The sequence below is a fragment of the Panthera tigris genome, chromosome B4, assembly GCF_018350195.1.
Source record: "Panthera tigris isolate Pti1 chromosome B4, P.tigris_Pti1_mat1.1, whole genome shotgun sequence".
In the NCBI taxonomy this organism is placed as follows: domain Eukaryota; kingdom Metazoa; phylum Chordata; class Mammalia; order Carnivora; family Felidae; genus Panthera; species Panthera tigris.
Window position 1 is genome coordinate 122,844,058 of NC_056666.1, and position 25,301 is coordinate 122,869,358.

A 25,301-nucleotide genomic window follows, 5' to 3' on the forward strand; every position below is an offset into this window, starting at 1 on the left:
TCCAACTTCAGCTCAGGTCATGATCTCACAGTCCATAAGTTCAAGCCCTGCGTTGGTCTCTGTGCTGACAGCTCAGACCCTGGAGCCTGCTTTGGATTCCGTATCTCCCTCTCTCTCTCTCTGCCACTCCCCTGCTCTGTCACTGTCTCTCTCTCAAAAATAAATAAACATTAAAAAAAAAAAAAAAAACTTTAAACTTGGAGTTCCTGGCTGACTCAATGGGTAGAGCCTGTGGCTCTTGATCTCAGGGTTGTGAGTTCAAGCCTCATGTTGGGCATGGGTTCAAGCCTCATGTTAAAAACAAACAAACAAAAAAAATAGATTTAAACTTTCTAACTGCATAAATAAAAGTTACAGCACCCAGAGATTTTATCAGCAAATGCAGGTAACCATTTTACAAATCCAAAGTCAATTCTCAAGCAAGATATTTGGTGTCAGTTTGGGCAGGGTATAGGGAAAAGATCACAAATAATCCAAAATCACAGTTAAAACTGGTCAAAAAGAAGATATAATGTAAACTACAGTTGCAATTACATTGTATATTTAGAAACACATTTATTGTTCTATAGCCAAAATAATGCAAGTTCTACAGCTTAGAAACATTAAACATTACACAAATTGCTTGATGAAAAACCACCAAAAAGTTAACATAAGAAAATAATTATGGCTATTCTTTTTAATGTTAATTTATTTTTGAGAGAGAGAGAGAATCATAGTGTGAGTGGGGAGGCACAGAGAGAGGGAGACACAGAATCCAAAGCAGGTTTCAGGCTCCGAGCTGTCAACACAGAGCCCGACATGGGGCTTGAACTCAAGAAACATGAGATCATGACCTGAGCCAAAGTTGGATGCCGAACCAAGCAAGTCACCCAGGCGCCCCTAATAATAGCTGTTTATTGTCTTACCTAAAATCTTTTTTTTTTTTTTTACACATTAAAATAGGACCAAGGAATTCTCTATCTGCTAGGTAGAGCCACATCTACTTTTACAATTTACTATGATGGACACTAGAGAAGCTGGATCAGACACTTGAGAACTTACTTAAAGGCATCAGATGGCTACCCAGGCAACCAGGATTCGAGGAGACGACTCCAGAAAGAAAGGAAGTGTTGAGAAGTGAGCCCCACATTCTCTCTTGCTTTTCCCCTCCAAGTACTTGCTGATTCCTATGCCACAGGAACCTGCATTCTTGGAGGAAAGCACAGTATTAATTTGCTGCTCTTGACAGGGCCACTGCTAGAAATACAAAAATTGGAATTCAGGAACGACTGAGGAGGAGGCCTGGGAAACACCATAGGCTTTGCATTGTATTTTCTGAATGCTCAAGCCAAGGTTTCCCACATCCCTGGCGTGCGCTCACAGGTGCTCTCATTTTCTTCTAAGCTGGGATATGTTTTATGTAGTGTGAGATAGGAGCCCACTTCACTTTGCTGGAGATGGGTAACCAGTCAAGGCCAGCATCGTTTATGAAGTAAACTAGCCATTCCCCTCTAAACAGAAAAATTGCTTTTGTCACGTATTAAATTGAGGTGATCTATTTCTGGATTCTCTCTGTTGTTACACTGATCTGTTTGTATATTCAAACATGCAGTGGACATTTATCAGTCCTTTTGACTGTTCGTCATCTGAACCCGTTCCTGTATTTGGGGGAATCTCCATTTTAAGATTCTTATCCCCACCTTATGAGCCCAACCCTCACAAAAGAAGCTGAAAATGCCAGATAAACCCTTTCTCAGCTTCCCTTGCAGCTAAGATGCGGTAGCAGCTAGCTTCTAAAATGGCCCCAGTGATGTCTGACTCCTGGTATTTACATCTTTGGGTAATCCCCTCTCACTGAATAGGGTTATTGCAGAAGTGATGGTGTGTGATTTCTGAGGTTGGTCATGACTTATTATGGCTACTCCCCGGCTTTTCACTCACTCTGGAGAAACCTGCCATGCAATGAGCACACCCAAACAGCCCTACGAAGGTCCATGAGGTGAAGAACTGAGATCTCCCACCAAGAGCTATATGAGTGAGCCATCACAGAAGCAAACCCCGCAGCCTGTCAAACCTTAGATGACAGCATCGCACACTGACATCCTGACCACAGCCTCATGAGAGACCGTGAACCAGAGGCACCCAGTTCAGCGCTCCTGGATTCCTGACCTACAGATACGATGAGATAATAAACGTTTACTGTTTTAAGCTGTATAGTTTGGGGATAATTTATTACATAGCGATAGATAATCCTTAGGGTCTGGCACCTGACCCAAATTCTCTATTTGTTTTATATTCTTCAGTAACATCTTCTAGGTTTTTTTCACGTTGGAGCTCTTTCTTATCAAATTACTCCTAAATATTTGATGGGTTTTGCCTCTAATATACATGAAGTCTTTTAAATTTCCATTTCTTTTTTTTTTCCTTTTTTTAAAAAATGTTTTTCTTTATTTTGAGAGAGAGAGTGCAAGCGAGGGGCAGAGAGAAAGGGAGAGAGAGAATCCCAAGCAGGCTCCATGCCGTCAGCGCACAGCCCAATGCGGGGTTCAAACTCACAAACCATGAGATCACGACCTGAGCTGAAACCAAGAGTTGGATGCTTAACCAACTGAGCCATCCGGGTGCCCCTTAAATTTCCATTTCTATGTGTTTTTTTGCAAGATTAGAGCAAGTCTATTGGTGTTTATATATTTATCTCATAGTCAATAATTTACCAAACATTGTGTGTATGTGTGTGTGTATATATATATATACACATACGTGTATATATACATACGTGCGTGTGTGTGTGTGTGTATATATATATATATACACACACACATACATATATACACACACACATATATATATATGTATATATATATATATACACATAATTTTTTGTTCCTCCCTAACTAGAATCTCTTGGGTTTCCAGGGTATACAGTCATTTCAACAGTAAGAAGCGATTCCAAAATAAAAGACTTCAACTTTCTTAAGGTTAATGCCAATTACTTCATGTTCTTGTCTTAGACCCTCCTAAAGAGTGTGGGACAATTCTCACAATAAAAGGCATGTCTGTCTGGTTCCTGATTCCTACTGAAACGGGTTTTAGTGTTTTGTTGTTTAGAATGATATTTGCTATAGGGGCACTTGGGTGGCTTAGTCAGTTAAGCATCTGACTTCGGCTCAGGTCATGATCTTGCAGTTTGTGAGTTTGAGCCCTGCATCGGGCTCTGTGCTGACAGTTCAGAGCCTGGAGCCTGCTTTGGATTCTGTGCCTCCCTTTCTCTCTCCCCTTCCCCTGCTCGCACTCTGTCTCTCAAAAATAAATAAACATTTTTTAAAATTTAGAATGATAGTTGCTATGATTTTTTTTATCAAGGTATAATTTACACACAAAATCCACTTTTTTAAGTGTAGAGGTTTTTTTTAATCCACTAACCACCTCCAAAATCAAGATCAAAAGCACTTCCATCACTCCAAAAATCCCCTCATACTCTTCTGCAGTCATTCTCTTATATCTTTGCTTCAGTTTAAATAAGATACGTGTACTTATGCAAGTCCACCATTAATATTTGTTCAAGCTCTGCACAGAGACTATATCTACGTTGTTCACCCGTATACTGCTGGCACCTTGCATGACACCGGGCACGTACCAGATCAACACTTCCTGAATGAATGGATGAATGACCCAACCAACAGATTCACCATGATGCTCACCCTCATTCCTTAACGCTCCCTGATTGCAACTGCTTTCCTGCCGTCATCTCCCTGGTCTGCATTCTCCCTGACTCCTCACTGTGGGACTACACCTGTCACCAGGTGAGCTGTCCAATGCCCCTGAGGGCACCCCTTTGCCTATATGGTTTTCTCTTCCAAGAAGAAGCTTACCAACAGCAACAACAACAAAGGCAGCTTTTTCCAGTAGTGTCCATGGACATATGGTGTCAAAGGGAAAAACTAAAACTAGAAAGCAAAAGAATCAGATCCAAAGCTAGGGAGTTTAATAACAGCCTGGGGTATAAGTTCTGGAGGAACTAGACCAAGATGGGAAGTGAGAATCAACAATGGGTCCAAAATCAGAAGAGGTGGAGACCCCAGGGGAGAAACGGCAAGGCTGGATTCTGAACAAGCTGCCCTTTCCTTGTACAAGGTGCACAGCCAGGGATCCCATCTTAAAGGGGCAGAGCTGAGCCAGACAACAGCCAGCCATCTTCTGCCAGACCATGTCTCAGGTCTTGCCTGCCTCATAGATCCCCACCATCATCTGATGAAGCCTCTACCCACAAGCAATGGATCTTTTTTGGAAGTCATGTATCATTCTCAGTTCCCTCCAGGTGCAACACTGAACTAGCCACCACTGACCAGTTCAGATGGAATTCGCAGTTTCAGAACTGGTTGCTTACTTGTCCAGAACTAGAGAAAAAGGTGAAGAGGTTGAGCTGTGAAATGCAGAAAAGTGAAAGAACCCCCCCTTTTCTACAAGCAATAATAATAATAATAATAAACAGGAGCTAAAATATACAAAAATGCAATTATTTGAGACTTCTGAATGTAATTTCCACCCTAGCATACTCAAAAAAAAAAAAAAATACAATCACAGAAGCATTTAAAAAAAACTTTGCAAGGTACCCTTTGCTTACTAATAACAAACGTTGACAATCTGGGCAGATGTAAATAATTCACCACCACAATGTGTAAACACCAACCACAAGAGTTAAGATTGGCCAACCTAAACAGGGGAAGTTACAAAAGATTATGATAGACTTTCAACTGAAAAGCTTGTCTTTAGGAATTCGGATAATTATCTAAAAACAAATTCAAAGTTCCATTTTTTCTGGAGGAAGCGAGAAGGGATTGGTTTTTATTGGAAACGAGGTCGGCTTCGGGGGCGTATGGAAAGACTAGGTTAAAGAGACACAGAAAATATTTCCAAAGACGCGAGCTTAGGGTGAGGGACTTCCCTCGCCGGAAAGCCACCTGGTGCTTTGTGTCTTTCTAAACGCTGACTGGGTATTTCTATGAAGTGACCAGGCTGCACACCCTCTCATTTGCAGCCCCACAGGTTTTGCTTTCAAATATCTGCAGGTGTATCCTCCTAAACCGAGTAAACGAGTACTTTTTTTTCTTTCTGTGCTAGACGGAATTTTACGAACACGCGCTCCACCTGGCTTATGGTGGGGATTCTAGGGCCGCTGGTCACCGCCTTTGAGCTTTAGGAGTGAGTTGAGGGCATCGAAGTTGTTCTAAGTTTTCCTCAAAGGAAAAAAAGAAGCCCCACTCTCCTCTTCTACAAACCGAACCAGGGAGGCCACAGGCTCCGGCCACGGAACGCAGAAAAGGCTCCGGCGGCTGAAATGATGCCGGAGGAGCCAGATTCGTATTTACCGACCAGAAGTGGAACCCCGACTCGGAAAGGCCGACCCCCGAACACTGGGCGGCTTTGGCCAGGGTGTCGGGGCTCTCCGGGCCTGTTTCTACAGGCTGTGATACAGTGGAGAGTCCTGGAATAAGTACAGACATCGACTACAAACAGAACGAGACGTAAATTCTAAACCACGCAGCACCGAATTCCCGCAAAGACACGTTGGGAAATGCGGAAGAGCCAAGCTACGCAGCTGGCCCAAAGTCCAAAGACTACAATTCCCAGCATTCAATACAGTGTACCTCCCCCCACCCCCCCCCCCTGTGCGTTGCATGCCGGTAACTGTAGTTTCTCATCACCCCATCTAAAAAGTGCTCGGGCGATTTTCAACCTCTCACGTGTTTCTCTTTCCCCAGAAGCACTGCCAGAGAGAAAGCTGACGGCGAAAAGTCGCACTGGAATCATTCCCACCGTGACCCCACGGTAGACCAGGAAAGAGTGAAGAACCGTTGCCATGACTACCGTTTCCCCTGGTCACGGAATAAACGCGCTCGAGGATCCGGAAGTGGTTCCTCTGCGACCTCTCCAAAAGGGAGGATGTGTTCAGTGCTGACGTTCATTGGGTCCTTTCACTTGGAGGCCAAAGCTTCCCAGGCAAAGGGGCGGTCCTGTGTGAGAGGGGCCCGCGGAGCCATTTGATTGGAAAAGAGAAGCTAAGGTTGACCAATCGGAGGGAGCCACGCTTCGGGCATCGGGCACCGCACCTGGACAGCTCCGATTGGTTCACTGCGGTCCCCCCCACGAGTCCCCATTGGGTACAGAGGGTGCGTGGTGCGGCACCATTGGTGGGTTCGTGTTTCCCGTCCCCCGCCCGCGAGAGGCTGGGGTGAAAAGCGGCCCGACCTGTTTGGGGGGTAGTGGGCGGACCGCGCGGCTTGCGGTGTGAGGATCTAAGCCCCGTGGTGGGAGGTGGAGGCGGCTCCTGCGATCAAAAGGGACTTGAGACTCTCACCGGTCGCGCGCCATGAGGGCCCTGTGGGTGCTGGGCCTCTGCTGCGTCCTACTGACCTTCGGTGAGTGATCTCGGAGGAGCGGGCACCCCCGGACGCCCCCCTTCCAGCGCGGCCTCTTCTCGAAGGTTCTGGGGGCGTTGAGCCCGGGAGGGGGATAGCGGGGCCTCCGTTGGGTCTAGAGGGATCCATCGCCTTTCCTCGAAAGAGGCTCGGCTCGAGGGAGTTCGCGCACTCTCCTCTTCCTGTGGAAAGAAGAACGAGAACCGAGAACATTTAAATCCCTTGCAGATCTCCTAATATTCGCGCCTAGAGGTCTCAGCCAACTTGGGGTGGGGCGCCTCTCGGGCTCTTGGTCCCCCGGGAGCATTGCGGGTGCCCATTCCGGAGGACTTTTGTCAGACGCAGGAGCCTTCGGCCATCTGAGCTTGAGGACCCCCCCCCCCTCCCCGCGCCCCGCCACCCAGTCTTCCGAGTCTTTGACCCCGCGTTTCCTTTCTTAGGGGCTGGTCTGGGGAGCGTGGGGCTCTGAGTCAGAAGAAAGGCGGTGTCAGCGTGTTTGCTTCACTTTTGCGAGCTTCTTACCATGTCAGAATCTCATCCCCTCTTTCCCCCCCGCTCAGTTGGGCCGGATTTCAGTTCCTCTCGCCAGAGGTTGCGCCAATTCTATTTGTATTCTGATCCGTGATACTGAAGGCCTAAGTTTTGGCGTGGTCACTTGGGAGGCCATGCCTTGGCCTGCGCAACACGTGTGACCGTAGAAGGGACCTGGTATCAAATCTGCGAAACTTTATTTATAAAGCTTCCCAGGGCTGCTCTAGAGACGTGATGCCCGCCCCAGCCTCCGTATTTCAGAATCTGCTGGAGGGCCCCGGGTCTGAACTTAAATTTAAATGTAAAAAGTATGCCAAGTGGGGTTTACATTGGGTGTTGAAAACTAGTGGATCCGTTCTCCCGTGCCCACCTCCCATACTTCCCCCCCTGAATTTTGCAACCTTACCCTTGCCCTGTCTGGTCATACTCCTTCTGAGAAGTACCCGAAGCAAAATGGTTACGAGTTTTCTGGTCTTAAATCTTCCTTCAGGGTCAGTCCAGGCTGATGATGAAGTGGACGTGGATGGTACAGTGGAAGAGGATCTGGGCAAAAGTAGAGAAGGCTCACGGACAGATGATGAAGTTGTACAGAGGTTTGTGTTCTTTTGAAACTGTACGGTTGAGCCCTTGTGAACACTGGAATATAGTCGCTTCTTTTGTTGTCTTTTCTTCAGAGGTCCAGATGACATGTAACACCCCAAATTTAAATACCTAAAAGGTCAGGGCAGTGAGCATGTTCATCCCTGAGTATGTCCTAACTTGCCCCTAGGAATGACGGGTCAAAAGGGGATGAATTTCTTTTGAAAACTGTTCTGGTAACTAGATTGTGGAACACTAGCTCTGTGACTTTTCCCAGACCAGTTGGCTTTGTATTCGGTGAGCGTATAAACTTAGTAATTTTTAAGTAACCTCTTGCCCCCAGTGTGGACCCACATATCACAAGTCTCATGCTCTACCAACTGAGCGAGCCAGGAACCCCTGAATGTAGTAACTTTAAAAAAGATTTCTCTCAAATGAGCAGTGTTTTCAAAGTTGGCCCCTTAGGACTTAATTGGCAATTTTGTAGGCCATTAGAGGCCAAAGCTTCCCAGGCAAAGAGGCGGTCCCACATGTGAGGGAACATATAAATGGTTTTGCTTTTTATTTTTAGCAGAGGAAAGTTGGGTTTATTTTCCTGACAATTTTAAGAACCAAGTATTCTAGCTCAGTTGTTAAGGTGGTAAAGTTTTATTGTGGCAAAAAGATAGAAATAGCGGGTTAGTAATATTTTATAAAGGTTTCCATTTTACCCCTTTAACCCTTAAGACAATCTTACAAGACCACTGGGCTCTCATAGATCTATGTTTTGGAGAGAACTAAATAAGCAATGCAGTTATTTGTTTGTCAAATTTATTTCCTTAGAGAGGAAGAAGCTATTCAGTTGGATGGATTAAATGCATCCCAAATAAGAGAACTTAGAGAGAAATCAGAAAAATTTGCCTTCCAAGCTGAAGTTAATCGAATGATGAAACTTATTATTAATTCATTGTATAAAAATAAAGAGGTAAGCAACATGTGGGTAATATTATTTTGTCTCTGTACAAAAGCATACTCATTTACCCTCATGATAAATGTACTTACATAGGAATTTCAGGTAAGTAGTTATTAGCAAAGTTTAAATACCCAGTATGTATTTATAAAAATGCTCCCTATGGTGGGGGGGGGGGTTGTTAGACATTTTTACCTTTTTCCTTTCCCCTCCAAATATGGTCATAGCCTGCCAAATAGTCCTGAGGGCAGTCATACAGACAGCCCTGTGTGTTGCATACAGAAAGGTGTTACTACTCTTACCTGTTTAGGTATCCTTTATGGTTGCTACAGTTCTTTGTGTAAAGAGCTGTGTACCTCCTTTTACCAAGAGAGTAAAGCCATTTCTGTACCATAAGGAGTCTTATTTCATAGAGTGCTTTTTAGAGTACAGAGGAGAAATAAAATGGATTTGACATTAAATCTAATGTTTTGTGTATCTTGAGGCTAATCTAAGTGTGTGTTAAATCTGGCTTCCATTTAGATTTTCTTGAGAGAACTGATTTCAAATGCTTCTGACGCTTTAGATAAGATAAGGTTAATATCACTGACTGATGAAAATGCTCTTGCTGGAAATGAGGAACTAACTGTCAAAATTAAGGTAAGCTTAAAACAGATTTGAAGCAAAAAGAATCCTTAGCGATAGGCAATCTCTATCAATCAGGATAGGCCAGGTTATGCTGCAGTGGTAAATAATCGCCAAGCCTAGGGGCTTAAATTGGAGTTTAACAAAATATGGCTGTGGGCCAAATCCAACCTGCTGTTTCTTTTTATAAATAAAGTTTTATCGAAACACAGCCATGCCTATTTGTGTGTTATCTATGACTGCCTTTGCACTACACATTAGGTTTGAGTGGTTGTGACAGAGACCATATGGCTCACAAGCCTAAAATACTTCCTCTCTGGCCCTTTTTCCGAAGAAGTTTGCTAACCCCTGGCTTAAATCCTCCATCAAGGCCACTGTGGCCTTTGCTTTGTATCATCCTCATTCCCGGACACAGGCCAATTGAGTAGCCACCATCTGGAGTGTAGCTGGTTGCCATGGTGCAGAGAGAGCACTTGGAGGGTCTCCCATCCTTTAAAGGCTCTAGCCTGAAAGCTACATTCCTCACTCCCTCCCACTTGGCAGCTCATTGGCCAGAACCAGTCACATGGCCTTAATAACCAAGAATGAAGTATATTCCTACTATGTTTCCAGAAGGCAGAGAGCTGGGAATATTTAGTGAAGGACATTTATCACCACAAATTGCAAATAGAGAAGTTTTGAATCCTTTTATTTTCTATGAAAGAAATAGACAAAATACAGAATTTTATTTTTCTTGAAAGTTTTTCTTCAGAAATAACTTGTTTTATTTAGGTCTGTCTCTGCCCTTTGACATTTAGACTAGTCTCTGCCTTCTTTATATTGCTGCTTTCTCAAATACACTGGAACTTAAGATTTTCTCTATCAAGATGCTCATGTGTAAGAGACAGTAGGCCATAAAATACTATAAGGAAAAATAACCCAGTTTAGTTTTCTGTATGGGAATTGATGTGGCCAAAGGCGGGTAGTTTCTGAATCTGTAGCTTACCATTTACTTGTCGTACAGTGAGTATTAAGCATATCTAACTATCCCGTTCTTGCCTTTCAGTGTGACAAGGAGAAGAATCTGCTGCATGTGACAGACACCGGTGTAGGAATGACCCGGGAAGAGTTGGTTAAAAACCTTGGCACCATAGCCAAATCTGGAACCAGCGAGTTCTTAAACAAAATGACTGAGGCACAAGAAGATGGCCAGTCGACTTCTGAATTGATCGGCCAGTTTGGTGTTGGCTTCTATTCTGCCTTCCTCGTGGCTGACAAGGTTATTGTCACGTCGAAACACAACAACGATACCCAGCACATCTGGGAATCTGACTCCAATGAATTTTCTGTGATTGCTGACCCAAGAGGAAACACCCTGGGACGGGGAACAACAATTACGTGAGTGTTACTAATTCCTAATGAGAATTAATAGTCCTGGTGAGGATCTTGACTCTGAGCTAACAGCTTATTCTGGGCCTTCATTCCTTGCCTGTACAATGAGGAAATTGACCTGTTTTCAGGAGGCCTGTTTTGGAGGCCCTCCTGAGGCCCAGACACAAAGAGTTATGATAGCTGCTGTACACAGAGGGCAAAAAGTCCAAAGGGTTAATTCTTCTAGGGGAGAAGGCAGATTGGAGGTCTCACAGCAATGGGTTGATGGAGGATTTCCAGGGAAGCAAGTCTTGGGAAAGAAGCGTCAGTGGATGTAAAGGCATAGAGGCACAGCTGTTCAAGGGATTAAAGAAATTCCTCTCCGTTGGTAGTGATTAATCATAGAATTTCTGATCAGCTTTTTTAAGGTTTTCTGAAGATACGGAGGGTGGCAGGACTGGATGAGAGGAGACTCTCTGGGTGACTGACTCAAGTCCTCAACTATGGGAGTAACTGGTGTTGGGGACAGGTTGGAGAGACCAGGTGCAAATACAGAGCTTGAAGAAAGTTAATGAAGGTTCCCCTGAAGAGAATGTCTCGTTTGAGGATGGTTGCAAATTATTGAATCCAAATCGGAGTTTGGTTTAAGCCAGTAACTGTTGTCTGTATAGATGAGGCAGACCTTCTGCCCAGCATCTCTTGGTGTTTATAGCATGTGAAGAACAGTTTCCTGCCTCTCCCCTGCCCCCCAACAAATACAACAGGATACTTCTACTTAATACTCCTGGAATGTCCGTATGAAGCTGCCAGCTTTGGGCCACATCAGAGAAACCGTATCTTGAGGTCATTTGACTTTTTTCTTCCTGCCAGGTGAAAATGTGCCTACAGTCTCCACTTTTTTTTCATAATTCAGTTTTAAATTTTTCAACATAAGAATTTTTAAGTATTCAGAATGTAGAAAAGCATGTATCTGTCATTCTGACCAGTGTTCTTCACCGAGGAAGCGAATAGTTCTGTTTTCATTTTCATAAATGCTCATTTAATTGAGATTAATTACATGAGCGCATGTTAATACTGCTACTGATTTATTGTTCCCAATTTACCTTACTCTGCCTTTGTTAGTCCTAGCTCCTGCTCTCCTTAGGACACGTCGCTAATAGTCATGCCCCAGTGCCCTCTGTTAGGCGTTAGAGGAACAGAGGTAAATATCCTGTCTTAACTACAAAGAGAGAGAAAACAATGTCCCAAGAGGCACTAATGTTGTAGGGTGCTGAGCCACAGGTGAGATTATCTAGATGGAAATACCACAAAAGCACACATTTGGTTGAACGTTCCATTCCCAGAGCCTAACACTTGCAGATATTTATAAGAGTGAATAAGTAAGGGTAATCAGGACAGTCTCCTGCAGGTAACATGGATGGCTGATCAGTGAGTGAAACTTGACGAGTGCCTTCTCTGCGTGAAACTGCCATTTTTCTTCAAGTCCTTTACCCAGCATTTATTCTGCAGATAACCATTTGAGTGCCTATTACCTGCTAGGATTTAGAACTCAGTGGAGAGTAAGACCAGTGCAATCCATGCTTCCATGAGGCTCGAGTAAAGAAGAAGAATGTGAAATAATTTCACAAATGCCAGAAAGGAAGCTAGAGCACACTTCCTTGATCAGGAGGACCTTCTGGGGGCACCTGACTGACTCAGTCAGTAGAACGTGCGACTCGTGACCTCGGGATTGTAAGTTCGAGCCCCACATTGAATGTAGAGATGACTTAAAGTCTCGGGGCCCTTGGGTGGCTCAGTTGGTCAAGCGTCTGACTTTTGATTTTGGCACAGCTCATGATCTCACAGTTCATGAGTTCGAGCCCCATATCAGGCTCTGCGCTGACAGTCAGAAATTCTCTCTACCCCTCCCCTGCTTGTGTTCTCTCTTTCCCTCTCTCAAAATAAATAAATAAACTTTATTTAAAAAACAAGAATAAAATCTTGAGGGGCACCTGAAGGGCTCAGTCGGTTAAGTGTCCAACTTAACCTTATCTCACAATCTAACTGTGCTGACAGTGTGGAGCCTGCTTCGGATTCTCTCGCTCTCGCTCTCGAAATAAACATTAAAAAGTAATCTTTTTTTAAAGTTGGGGGGAGCTTGCTGAAATAAGGGTAAGTTAGATTCAGATATTCTAGGAAGCAAGCACAGTATATGTTGGAAGTTCCAAAGGCAAGAGGCCCATTTAAGGAACTGAAAGTCTAGACTGGACAAACTAAAGAGAAGACAAAGTGATGAGGTCAAGGTTCCACCTTATATATGACTTCATCTTCTATTTGACCAATGAAATAGAAGCCCTCAAACAATTCAGTTGCTACCTACTCTTTCTATTCCTAGCCCTAAATTAGGCCCCCGCATACCCTTATGAGAAATTTTGTGAGAATTGAATGAGATCATGAAAGGAGCATCCAGTAAGTACTAACTAGTACATGTGCTTCTGTCCTTGCTACTGCAGGGGAGGTATTCTGAATTGTTCCCTAAAGCTGGTCACTGCGTCCAATCTGCTGCTTCTCTCCTCCTCCCTCCTCAGAGGCTAAGCATGAATTAATTCCAGCCCCATCGTTTAAAGGCAGCCTTTCCCACATGCTCCCTCTTTACCATCAAAACCTAAACATGTTCAAGTCTCCATGGGGAAGGAAGAGAGGCAGGTAGTGCCACACCCCCATCTACTGTCGGGCATATCATGACTGTATCCACCACGTTTCCATTGAAATATGTCACCAGTAATCTTGTTGCTAAATCCATTGGATTCGGGGGGGGGTTTAATTCACATTGGTCCCAGCAATAGAGTCCTTTTGTTCGTAGTTTTCCTCTTGTGTTTTGGTGTCTACTGCATACCCCTTAAGACAATCGCATAGTTTCCATGACCCTGGATATCTTTTCGTTTCCTTTCCCTGTTGCTTAAATGTTGACAGTATCTCTCAAAGGTAACTCTTCAGCCCTTTCTCATTACCTTCGTGTTCCTTATGCAGCCTTCCTACCGTCATGGATTCGGCTTCCAGTTCTCGCTCAGGGTCCTCAAATCTGTATTCTTAGTCTGGATCAGAGGTCAGCTGACTTTTTCCTAAAGGACCAGCTTGTAAATGTTTTTAAGCATTTGGATGGTAGGATCTGTCACATGTCACACAACTCTGATGTTCTTGCTGGAAAGCGACCATAGACCATATACGATAAGGGTGTATCCCAGTAAAATTTCTTACAGGTGCCAGCCATAGTTGGCAAACCCTTGGTCTATATGTCCCTACTGGGCTCTGCTCTCCTATCTAATTGCCTTTTAAATACATCTAACTGAGATGTAACCATCAGCTTCAACTTGGACCCACAACTGCAGTCTCCTCCAGCCCCTCATCACCCAGATATTGCTCTGAAACCAGAGACTTGGCCACTCTCTAGGCTTTGTCATCATGAACGATCTACCTGTTGGTGATGCTACTACATTGTAAGCTTTTTGAAGCAAGAAGAGACCCATGATACAACATTGCCCATGTTTATTAGGGACACTCCCGTACATGGGCTCCCCACTGGGTCTGAAGGTATGTTATGAGGTGTTTGGTGAGTGGAGGAGGGTTCCTGCAGAAAGGACAGTAAGTGAGGAAGAAGAAGAAACAACTGCAGCTTTCAGTGTTAGAGTTATCGAAGCCAGTGCTGTTCAGTAGAACTCTGGAAATACTCCACCCCTGCACTGTCCAGTATGACAGTGCAACTAAAGAACTAACTTAAGTTTTGTTTAAATAAAATGTGGCTGGTTGACTATTTCGGTCAGTGGAGATATGAACACTGTTTTGGATTAGTTTTCTAGCTTTTTTAAGGAACATGTTTTTATTAAGAGTTCACTATCTATAGAAGAGGCTTCTTTTTTTTTCTTTTAAGATTTTATTTTTGGGTAATGTCTACACCCAGTGCTCGAACTCACGACCCTGATGTCAAGCGTCTCCTGCTCTTCTGGCTGAGCCAGCCAGGCACCCCTGCATTTGCTTATCTATAATGATCATTTGGTTTTGAGAGCAACTATCAGAGTGCTTGTAATTTCATTTTTTTCTCCAGAATATTTCAGTGCCTTCTCACCTTGAGCTAGGTTAACATGTCCATTCTTCAACTGAAAAACAAAAAAACTAACATGTTGAGAAGGTTGGGACATTGGCACTTTTTATTTGGGACTAAGGATATTTTTCACCCAAGGAATGCAAGGAAGATTCTTCCCTGTGTTGTACTCCTATCTGGTATATGGAGCCATATATGGTTCATAAACCATCATTGGTGATGAGAGTTTTTAACGTGAAAAACGGGCCATCTTGGATTATGCCAAACTGTTAGCATTGTCAGGAAGGTATTTAGATTAATTTATAATCAAATCTTTTAAACCAAGGATGTCTTTCTAAACCTGTCTTATTTTCTTTACAGCCTTGTTTTAAAAGAAGAAGCATCTGATTACCTTGAATTAGATACAATTAAAAATCTCGTCAAGAAATATTCACAGTTTATAAACTTCCCTATTTATGTGTGGAGCAGCAAGGTAAATCTACATTGATAAAAATTCATATGTGCTATGTCGGCACATATTTAAATCTTTAACCCTTAAGAGCCACATTTGCTCTTTCGGTATGGGGATACTCAGGGTTTTCTTCTGGAAGACCTGTTTGTTGGAGCTGTAATTTTGTTTCATATCCTCGATGAAATCAGGATTATTAAATAAATGAATTTCACCATAACTGTTCTTCACTAGACTGAAACTGTTGAGGAACCCATGGAAGAAGAAGAAGCAGCGAAAGAAGAAAAGGAAGATTCTGATGATGAAGCTGCAGTGGAAGAAGAAGAAGAGGAAAAAAAACCAAAAACCAAAAAAGTAAGTCTGGTTAATCTCCACACTAAAATGCTGTTTAAGGTATGTTCAAGAAAATACAAAAATCCAAGTATGCACAGACTGATCTGGGTTCAGTTTTCATTAATTCTTAAAGGGCTTTTTTTCTCCAAATGGTAAGTCCATAGACCCAACTTTTAAAAACAAGGACTAAGTTTATTTGTTAGTGTTTGTGTTTTCTGCCTCTGGAAAGTTTTAAGTAGCAAACACCGATCATTTTTATGAATAGTTTAAAAAGAAATGACATTTTAGTTAAAAATGAGGAAAAACTGTAATTTGCTTTTTATCAATAGTAATGATAACCAATTGCCTTCTTTGTGTTAAAGATCAATCTTAAGTGTTGAGAAAAATGGCTTTTTTTTTTTTTTTTTTTTTTTTTTTTTTTTTTGAGAGATTTTTGATCCCACTGTCAGGAGCCATAGTAGATTAGGAGTGTCCTTTGGTGTTTCCCACATTCATTTGTAATGTCCTGAAGTTCTAGGTAGCACTTGTACTGTACAACTGCTGCTGAGTGCTGGGGCTGCTAATCATGTCCTGTAACTTCAGGTTGAAAAGACTGTCTGGGATTGGGAACTTATGAATGATATCAAACCGATCTGGCAGAGACCATCAAAAGAAGTAGAAGATGATGAATACAAAGCTTTCTACAAATCATTTTCAAAGGTAAATATTACTTTAGAACGTGATGAACATTACTACGTCAAAACATTTTTAAATGGTGTTATAACTCTTTCAATACAGTTGGTTTCTGTTTTAATCTTGTGTGTTTTATATTATGCATCTTAAAAATTTAAGGAGGAGTCTCTATGCTTCACCACATTGCCAACAGGTCTGTGTTACCAAAAGGATTAACAACTGCTTACGTGTGTAGGCAGATGACTTCCATAGAACATAATATCTTGTATTGAATGGCTTTTAGCGTCGTTAGGTCTTTTTTCCATTTCCAAGAATGAATACTTTATGTGATTATAGTTGAGACAAAATGTTACATTAGTTTCAGGTGTACAACACCGGGTCCGTGTGTCTCCACGGTATGCTCTGCTCACCACGAATGTCGCCAGCGTCTGTCCCCATACAGTGCTGTTACAGTACCATTGACTATTCCTTCTGCTGTACCTTTTACTCCTGTGACTTAGTCGTTCCAGACCTGGAAGCCTGTGCCTCCCGCTCCCCTTCACCCATTTTGCCCATCCCCCCACTCCTCTCTGGCAGCCATCCGTTTGCTCTCTGTGTCTATAGGTCTAATTCTGCTGTTTGTTGGTTTATTCATTTGGCTTTTAACATCACCTTTAAAGAGCCTGTTTACAACCTCAGACCTTTATTGTGAGGTCATATTCTTAGGAATAATTACTAAATCTGTTTCTTTGCCTATTTCCTTTTACTGATCCCATCTTTTAAGTGAAGAATCTAAAACTAGCATGGATTAGGATTGTTTGAAGTTCATATTTCCCCATACAGCATTTTGTACTAAACAGAAGAGTTTAATAAGCTTAGCATGGCTAGATAAAACTTAATATTCTGCAGTTATGTTTGTTCTTTAATCTTTATTCCATCCCTTCCTTGCTCTCCTCGTGTTAACATCCAACCATCTTTTAAGTTTCACCTCTTAAAAACTCCCCTTGGTTCTACTAGAACTCCACTTTTATTCTCTTGAGCCATAGTTAGTCCTGGTGTATACAAACATATAACGTACTTTCGTCAAGGACAGCTGTATTAGAAATAGAATGTGAGCTACTGGGGCACCTGGGTGGCACGTCTGACTTCGCCATCTCTGGGTTTGAGCCCCGCATCTGGCTCCGCACTCTAAGTGCTTGGGATTCTCTTGCTCTACCTCTCTCTCTGCCTCGTCCCCACTTGCACACACGTGATCTCTCTTAAATAAGCTTTAAAAAAAAAAAAAAAATACCTAATGTGAGCCACATCTGTGATTCTGAACTTCTTAGAAGCATGTTTTTTTTTTTTTTAAGTTGAAACAGGCATAGTTAATTTTTAATAAGTTTGATTTAACCTAACATACCCAAAATAGTTCAACACATAATCATTATTTAAAAACTTAAACACGTTTTACTTTGTTTTGTTTTGTACTGTATCTTCAAAGTCTGGTTGTAGATTTCATACTTAACACGTATCTCAATTCGGATTAGCCACATTTCAAGTGCTAGTACCCACATGTGGGTACTGTAGTGGATAATGCAGATCTAGGGAATTCGTCTTTAGGATTTATTTACATACCTCTTTACATCCACTGCTCTAGTCCATATCCCAGTGGAAGAAATGTATTCCCAAGTACTTCTTTCTGGTTGAGCAGTATACTCATGAAGCATTGTATATTGTCATTTAGATAGGATCAGGGCTTTCATGCCCTGTTCTCTGACACATGTGAAACCTAGACCCATGCATCTTTCCCCCAGTTTAAGAGATTGAGTGACACTGTGGACGGTCATCAGCAAAACCACCATGTCTAGCCAGTTTATAGGAAAGCAGTCCTAGCCGTTTCTTCCCTACGTTCCTCTCCCCACCCCCCTTTGTTTGGTAAGGGGACTCTTGTTAGTTAAATGCTAAACTAAATGTCTACCACATAATAAATCACTTAGCCTTTGCAATGCCTTTTTCCGGTGCCTTTGAATGACTAAATGCCAACTTTCCATAGGAAAGTGATGACCCCATGGCCTACATCCACTTTACTGCTGAAGGGGAAGTTACCTTCAAATCCATTTTATTCGTACCTACATCTGCTCCTCGTGGTCTGTTTGATGAATATGGATCGAAGAAGAGTGATTACATTAAGGTGAGTTTTTAAGTTGTAAAGACTGAGTTTGAAATTTGAAGGTATAATTTCCAGAAAGTGACCTTTTCTTGGTCTCTGTTTAGCTCTATGTGCGCCGAGTATTCATCACAGACGACTTCCATGACATGATGCCCAAGTACCTTAATTTTGTCAAGGGTGTTGTAAGTATCTGAAGACTGTGAGGAAAGGGGTCGTTAAACACGGGAGGGGCGCCTGGGTGGCTCAGTTAAGCGTCTGACTCTTGGCTTCGGCTCAGGTCATGATCTCATAGTTTGTGAGTTTGAGCCCCAAGTCCGGCTCCATGCTGACCTTGCAGAGCCTGTTTGGGATTCTTCCTCTCTCCCCCACTTCCTCCCACCCTCTCTAAATAAGTAAACAAACTTAAAAAGGCAAGGAACAGAAGTATTTTTTTGGTTTGTTGGTTTGGATTTTTTTCCCAGTGTTTCTGTTGCTCATCGAACTTTTCTTTTGCCATCTGAAGGTGGACTCAGATGATCTCCCCTTGAATGTTTCCCGGGAAACTCTTCAGCAACATAAACTGCTTAAGGTGAGTGTCTCTGGGAAGAGACTGGCTGGTTTCTTTCCTCTTTGATTGGGCTGTGAAGGACAGGCAGCATTAACAGAGTCCCCAGACTTAGAGACCAGTCCTTGGCTCTTTAGCTGAAGAACTTAATTTTACTCTAGAATTATTAAATCCTAAGAATCTGATTGTTTTTCACCCAATATCTTATAAAAGTTTCAAACATACAGAAAAGTTGAGTGAATTGTGTAGTAAACACCCACATAGACCCACTACCCAGAATATAAACATTAGGGGTCATTCCAGGGTTCTGGGATCAAGCCCTGCGTCAGGCTCCGCACTGAACACAGAGACTGCTCTAGATTCTCCCACCCTACCCCTCTCCCCTGCTTGCATGCTCTCTAAACATTTATAAACATTAAAACAATCTTGGGACTATTTCCACTGACAACTTCGTTTCTGCTCAGTCTCACATAGATTGCTTACCGTTCCCTGCCACTTGAGAAATGGCGGTGACGAGGCCGTGTCTTTCTATCTTTCACCACTGCTCCCCGATGCTCTCACATAGGGAAGGTTCTCAAAAGTTTGAGACCACATTCACTAATGAATTATTCTTTAATTTTATTTAGGTGATTAGAAAGAAGCTTGTCCGTAAAACTCTGGACATGATCAAGAAGATTGCTGATGAGAAGTACAATGATACTTTTTGGAAAGAATTCGGTACTAACATCAAGCTCGGTGTGATTGAAGACCACTCGAATCGAACCCGTCTTGCAAAACTCCTTAGGTTCCAGTCTTCTCATCATCCAAGTGACATTACGAGTCTAGATCAGTATGTGGAAAGAATGAAGGAGAAACAAGACAAAATCTACTTCATGGCTGGGTCCAGCAGGAAAGAGGTAAGTTGAACTCCAGCTGTCAGGCATCCTGGTATGTAGCCAACTCCTGAGAAAAAAGAACTTAATTGTGATGGTGGCCTGGAGTCATTACAAGTCCTGCTCAGCCACTGACAGGAAAGTCATTTATACTCTCTGCACCTCTTATTTCCCCACCTGTAAAATGGGGTTGTTAGTTCTAGATAAATGTAGCTACTGGGGTATATACCAGGGGTAGACTTGGAAACTTTATCACTTTCTTAATTTTATAGGCTGAATCTTCTCCATTTGTTGAGCGACTTCTGAAAAAGGGCTATGAAGTGATTTATCTCACAGAACCTGTGGACGAATACTGCATTCAGGCTCTTCCGGAGTTTGACGGGAAAAGGTTCCAGAATGTTGCCAAGGAAGGAGTGAAATTTGATGAAAGTGAGAAAACTAAGGAGAGTCGTGAAGCAATTGAGAAAGAATTTGAGCCTCTGCTCAATTGGATGAAAGATAAAGCTCTCAAGGACAAGGTATTCTTCTGGAAGTTAAAACCTGTGAAATTTTAGCATCTGCATTTTATTTTATTTTTTTTAATGTTTGTTTCTTTATTTTGAGAGAAAGCTCAAGCTGGGAAGGGGCAGAGAGCGGGAAAAGTTGCACAGAACAACATTTAATATAGGGGTTAAATTTGGGGGAGGAGGAGCTTAAAATTATAAACTACAGGGACACCTGGTTAGAGTAGTCTGTAGAGCTTACAGCTCTTGATCTCGGTGTCCTGAGTTTGAGTCCCACATTGGGTATAGAGCCTACTTTATGTATGTATGTATATTTTTGAGAGAGACAGAGACAGAATGTGAGTGGGTTGGGGCAGAGAGAGAGGGAGACACAGAATCTGAAGTAGGCTCCAGGCTGTCAGCACAGAGCCTGACGTGGGGCTCGAACTCACGAGCTGTGAGATCATGACCTCAGCCGAAGTCAGACGCTCAACTGACTGAGCCACGCAGGCACCCCAATAGAGCCTACTTTAAAAAAAGGTTTATAATAAACTACAAAGAATTAAAAGGATAATAATGGCTATTGTGTACTGTTCGGTTATTTTTTTTTTTTTGTAACTGAATGTTTTCTGTAGTTTAATACTGCCTTTGTGGTAACTTTTTATTGGTTGAATTTAAGTCTTCTGTGTGTTTAAAAGTTGGTGTTTATTTTTGACCAAAAAAATTCCTATTATTAAATGTCAGGAGTTTCCTAAGAATCTGAATAAGAGGTATTTTTATGCTTGTATTTGATCTTAAGTGATGAATCCTTAAGGAATTGAAATGCAGTTACTGAATGACCTTAACTATTGGTATTTACATGTATCTAACTTCTGATTTCTTAAGATTGAAAAGGCCGTGGTATCTCAACGTCTGACAGAGTCTCCTTGTGCTCTTGTGGCCAGCCAGTATGGGTGGTCTGGCAACATGGAGAGAATCATGAAAGCTCAAGCCTACCAGACGGGCAAGGACATCTCTACAAAGTAAGCATCCTCGGGAAGGTCGCTGCAAGGTATTCGTTCTTAGCCAGCCTTCCTTTTGTAGATAATGCCAGCGAAGAACTGATGTGTTTTTAAGTGGCCACCACTATCGGTTAGATAAAAGAGGAGACAAGTTTACAGAGGGATTCCTCTGACATTAGATTGATAAAGGAAAGGTGTTGAACTCATGATTTATTTTAAGGTATTTTTATTTACAAATGGAAATGTAATCTGTTACGTATATTGTTCATTGCTTTTGCATATCCTTGGCCTGGTATGTGTACTTCTTCATTTTTAGATATTAATAGTTAACAGATGAGGTTAATGACCTTGTCATTTGTCAAATGAGTTACATGCTTTTTAACTACCATCCCTCCTTCCCCAAATAGTATGCCCTGCAAAATAAAGGGTAAAAGACCCATGGGTGAACAAGTTTATGAACTCAAGGGCTGAGTGCTGGATGTACACTGGGTCTTCAGGTGCCCTTTATTTTCAGGGAATATATATATGTCACATTTATATTGTAATGTCACAGCGGTGGTCTTGAAAATGATTTCTTCCTTGCTTTTATTCTCCTGTCTCCCATCTGGAATGTCTTCTTTCTGTTTGCTCTCTGCCCATGTTTTCCCCAAGGCCTAGCTTAAGGATTCTTCTCACAAGTGAAGTCTCCATGATCACAATTTCAAAACTCTGTATATACGAAGTATATTTCATATCTAGCAAGACTCCCTAACTTATGTTTCCACAGTAAAGTGCAAAAATGGTGTCTTGCTTCTGTGTCTTGTCCCCCTGAAGACTTTATAGATTATAAAGTTTAGGTGGAAAATAGGTTTCTGCTTATATTCCATTGTAACAGTATAGTAGCCATTAAATAAATGTCCATTTATTTCAGTCATTTATGAGCAGGAAGTTCCCTTCCATTCAGTGAGCAAACACCTGCTGTGTCTGTCCACACTGAATAGATATCACTGCTCTCTTTTTGCCATTCAGACCAGTCAGGATGACAAATCAAGTCTTAATCTTCTAAACTCTGCATCTGTAATGGGTTTACCCCGAGAAGGGTAGATGCAGTTCCTCCCTGTCCTCCTCTCTAGGAGGGAGACCAGTCACAGCAGACAGCAGAAAACTAACGGTATGAAGGTATATTTAGAATGCATTGGGAACTCCGCTCAGGTAAAGAAACAACTAATGTGTCTTGGAACCATATTGGTGAAGGCATCGTGGAGAAGGTAGTAAAAGGCAGAACACGGTGTCGTGTAGCGATATAAATAAGTCTTGATTTTTCCAAGAGCTATGTATAATTTTAAAAATTTATAGAATGTGGGAAATGTATGGAGCCTGAAGTTTGACGTTAATGTTCGTTTTTACCCCTTACCAGTTACTATGCCAGCCAGAAGAAAACATTTGAAATTAATCCCAGACATCCCCTGATCAAAGACATGCTTCGACGAGTGAAGGTGATTAATATTGTAGCCATACTCCTTCATCTTTTCGTTGGGATACTTTGTACCTTTTAATATTAATCAGATGTCACTTCTTTCATCTCAGGAAGATGAAGAGGATAAGACCGTTTCAGATCTTGCTGTGGTTTTGTTTGAAACGGCAACACTACGGTCAGGATATCTGTTACCAGACACTAAAGCATATGGAGATCGAATAGAAAGAATGCTTCGCCTCAGTTTAAACATTGACCCTGATGCAAAGGTTGGAAATAATTTATTGAAATGTTTGACTCCCCAGTGTCACGCGCGGTGCTAGAATTAATAAGAAATTCCCTTTTATATCTTTTTTCTTTATCTGTCTCCCTTTGCTAGCTTGACTGTTGAGTCTAATTAGCGGATTTACTGTGCAGTTCCGGATAAAACAGGAGTGAAGTTAATTCCGATGTTAGTACGTTTGAATGAACAAAGTGGAAATAGATCCAAGGTATTGGATCCATTAATGAGCTTATAAATGGTGCCCTTAGGTGGAAGAAGAACCCGAAGAAGAACCTGAAGAAACAACAGAGGACACCACAGAAGACACAGAGCAGGACGAAGAAGAAGAAATGGATGCAGGAGCAGATGAAGAAGAACAGGAAACAGTAAAGGTATACATAGCAAGTCAAGAATGGGACTTGCGTTTTAGTTCTTGCAAAACTAGGCAAACTTTTATTTTCAGTTCTGTCATTAGGACTGCATAGCTTCTAGAAGTCAGACTTCAGGAAATCTGCTCCAAAATAGGCATCTAATGATGAAATTCAAAAGCTGGAGCAGCTCCTTTTTTTCTGTTTAAAGCGTAGACTTTCAGCTGCCCGCTCCTTTTGTTCCTTTATTTTAGCCATCCAGTCCTGAGACATTGTTAAACAGATTTTCCCTTAGCCCACAAGGCTTCTGTATTCTCTGCCACCGGCTTCTGCCTTCCTCTATGGCAGCATGAGGCCGATGGAAATTTTTGATTATTTCCGTTCGGGAGTCATTTATCTTACTGTTAGGTTCGAAATGATCCCGCAGATTGACAAATGTCGTTCTAGCCTACAGCTGAAATAATGGAAATACACTGGGCCCATTTCAATTGTTTCTTCATACACGAACCTTCTGTGAGCTAAGGGTTTTTTTTTTTTGTTTTTTTTTTTTTTTGCTAGTTTTTAATGTCTTCTAAGTTTTTTGTTTTTTTATTTTCACAGAAATCTACAGCTGAAAAAGATGAATTATAAATTATACTCTCACCATTTGGATCCTGTGTGGAGAGGGAATGTGAAATTTAAGTCATTTCTTTTGGGAGAGACTTGTTTTGGATGCTCCCCCCAGCCCCCTTCACCCCTGCACTGTAAAATGTTGGGATTGTGGGTCACAGAAAGAAGTGGGTTTTTTAGTTGAATTTTTTTTTAACATTCCTCATCAATGTAAATTTGTACTATTTAACTGACTATTCTTGGTGTAAAATCTTGTCATGTGTATAAAAATAAAAAAGATCCCAAATACTATGTCTTGCCTGTCTTCATAATGATTATATAGAACGATGTATACTTGGTCGATTTTTTGTTTTTAAATCCTGTGTTTGGGGTTTTTTTTCTCTTATAAAAGTAATTCATAATACCAAAAAGTCTTTTTTAAAACTAGTATTTTAAAAAGTCACCTATATAGAGAAAAGATAATGTTCCTTACAGAAGAATTCCAAAAAAACAGGTAGATAGATGCTCCCCCTTGCAGGAGGTGGAGCTTAAACTCCTTTCCTTTCTGAAAGATGGCTAGACTTAATAGCTGTCCTCTAGCAGACAGAAAGGGAAAAGCATTTCTTTGTAGCAGAGAAACCTGGCAGAAGCTCCCTTAACCTAGTGATCAAGGTTAATATCAGTGATTTGCTGTATCCCTGTCAGGATACAGCAAGGGTAAGCCTGGTGTATAATAGAGTTCACGGTTCCTTGGCTTTGACACCTACACCACGGTGATGTAAGAGGATGGCATCCATGGAAACCGGGAGAAGGCACGTGGGGATTCTACCATCTTTGCGGTTTTCCTGTAAATCTAGAGTGACTCCAAAATAAGACTGTCTCTTAAAACACCCATAACCCTACAACAGAGATAACTAGATGATGAGTGCTGGTCCTCAGCAAGTGATCATTTAATTTCTTTGGAAGCGTGTTATTTATGAGAAACTGGTTTCTGTACTTTGACTAGTTGTGTAGCCATCTGAAATGGTAGTCTAACTGTGGCTAGGGAGAGAAAATCTGAGTTGTATATTCAGAGATCCTATGTGTGAGAGGAAATTCTGTGGAAACTAACTTTACTATGATAACTTTAATATTAACTATAATACAGCTTTACTGTTTTGTTAGGGACTGAATTTTCCTGATGATCTAGGACGCTTTTCTGGGCTTCTTGTATTTCTGTTGGTTGTATGCTTCCTACTCCTCCCTCCAAGCTATTTTTCCAGGGTTAATTGGCAGTAATCACTTTAATGGTTACCTTACTTGAATGTGTATCTTTTTTAAAATCTGTTTCTTTTAAGAAATAAAACGGGAGCTCCATCAGTCATCGTCATCGGGAAACATGCTATAGTTAAGATGTGGCTTCTTTTTGTGATACGATGTTTTATTATTAGCTATTAGTTGTACTAGTTTCCAATTTTTTGGCCACTATAGATTACCATTTTTAATAAAGATTGTTATAAAGAAATTAAAGCCATCGCATTGCATTAAATTAATAACATCGGAAACTTGCTCTTCAGAGTCCTCCAATTGCAAATTCTGAGTTTCCATTGTTTCCAGCAGGAAGCTTAGAAAGCCTTGTACTCCCTCAGTTTTTGGAAA

The 25,301-nt window shown here is 41.8% G+C and overlaps 2 protein-coding genes across 2 annotated transcripts in view; one reads left to right on the forward strand and one right to left on the reverse strand.

The window, feature by feature from the left end:
• The window catches only part of LOC102970303 (putative tetratricopeptide repeat protein 41), an 84,804-nt gene extending 79,175 nt beyond the window's left edge, over positions 1-5,629 (reverse strand). Inside the window, 2 exon segments of the mRNA XM_042993054.1 lie at positions 1,042-1,188; positions 5,128-5,629. The gene's annotated coding sequence lies outside the window, so the exon portion shown is untranslated.
• Positions 5,630-6,210: 581 nt separating this feature from the next.
• On the forward strand, positions 6,211-23,975 carry HSP90B1 (heat shock protein 90 beta family member 1). The gene is made up of 18 exons (XM_007096478.3): positions 6,211-6,398; positions 7,420-7,522; positions 8,331-8,472; positions 8,980-9,096; positions 10,127-10,458; positions 14,870-14,981; positions 15,192-15,313; positions 15,875-15,989; positions 17,977-18,114; positions 18,198-18,275; positions 18,596-18,661; positions 19,264-19,533; positions 19,782-20,027; positions 20,877-21,013; positions 22,389-22,467; positions 22,559-22,714; positions 22,977-23,099; positions 23,676-23,975. The coding sequence occupies exons 1-18, from the start codon at positions 6,350-6,352 to the stop codon at positions 23,703-23,705; spliced, it is 2,415 nt and encodes an 804-aa protein (XP_007096540.1). The 5' UTR covers positions 6,211-6,349; the 3' UTR covers positions 23,706-23,975.
• The last annotated feature ends 1,326 nt before the right edge of the window (positions 23,976-25,301 follow it).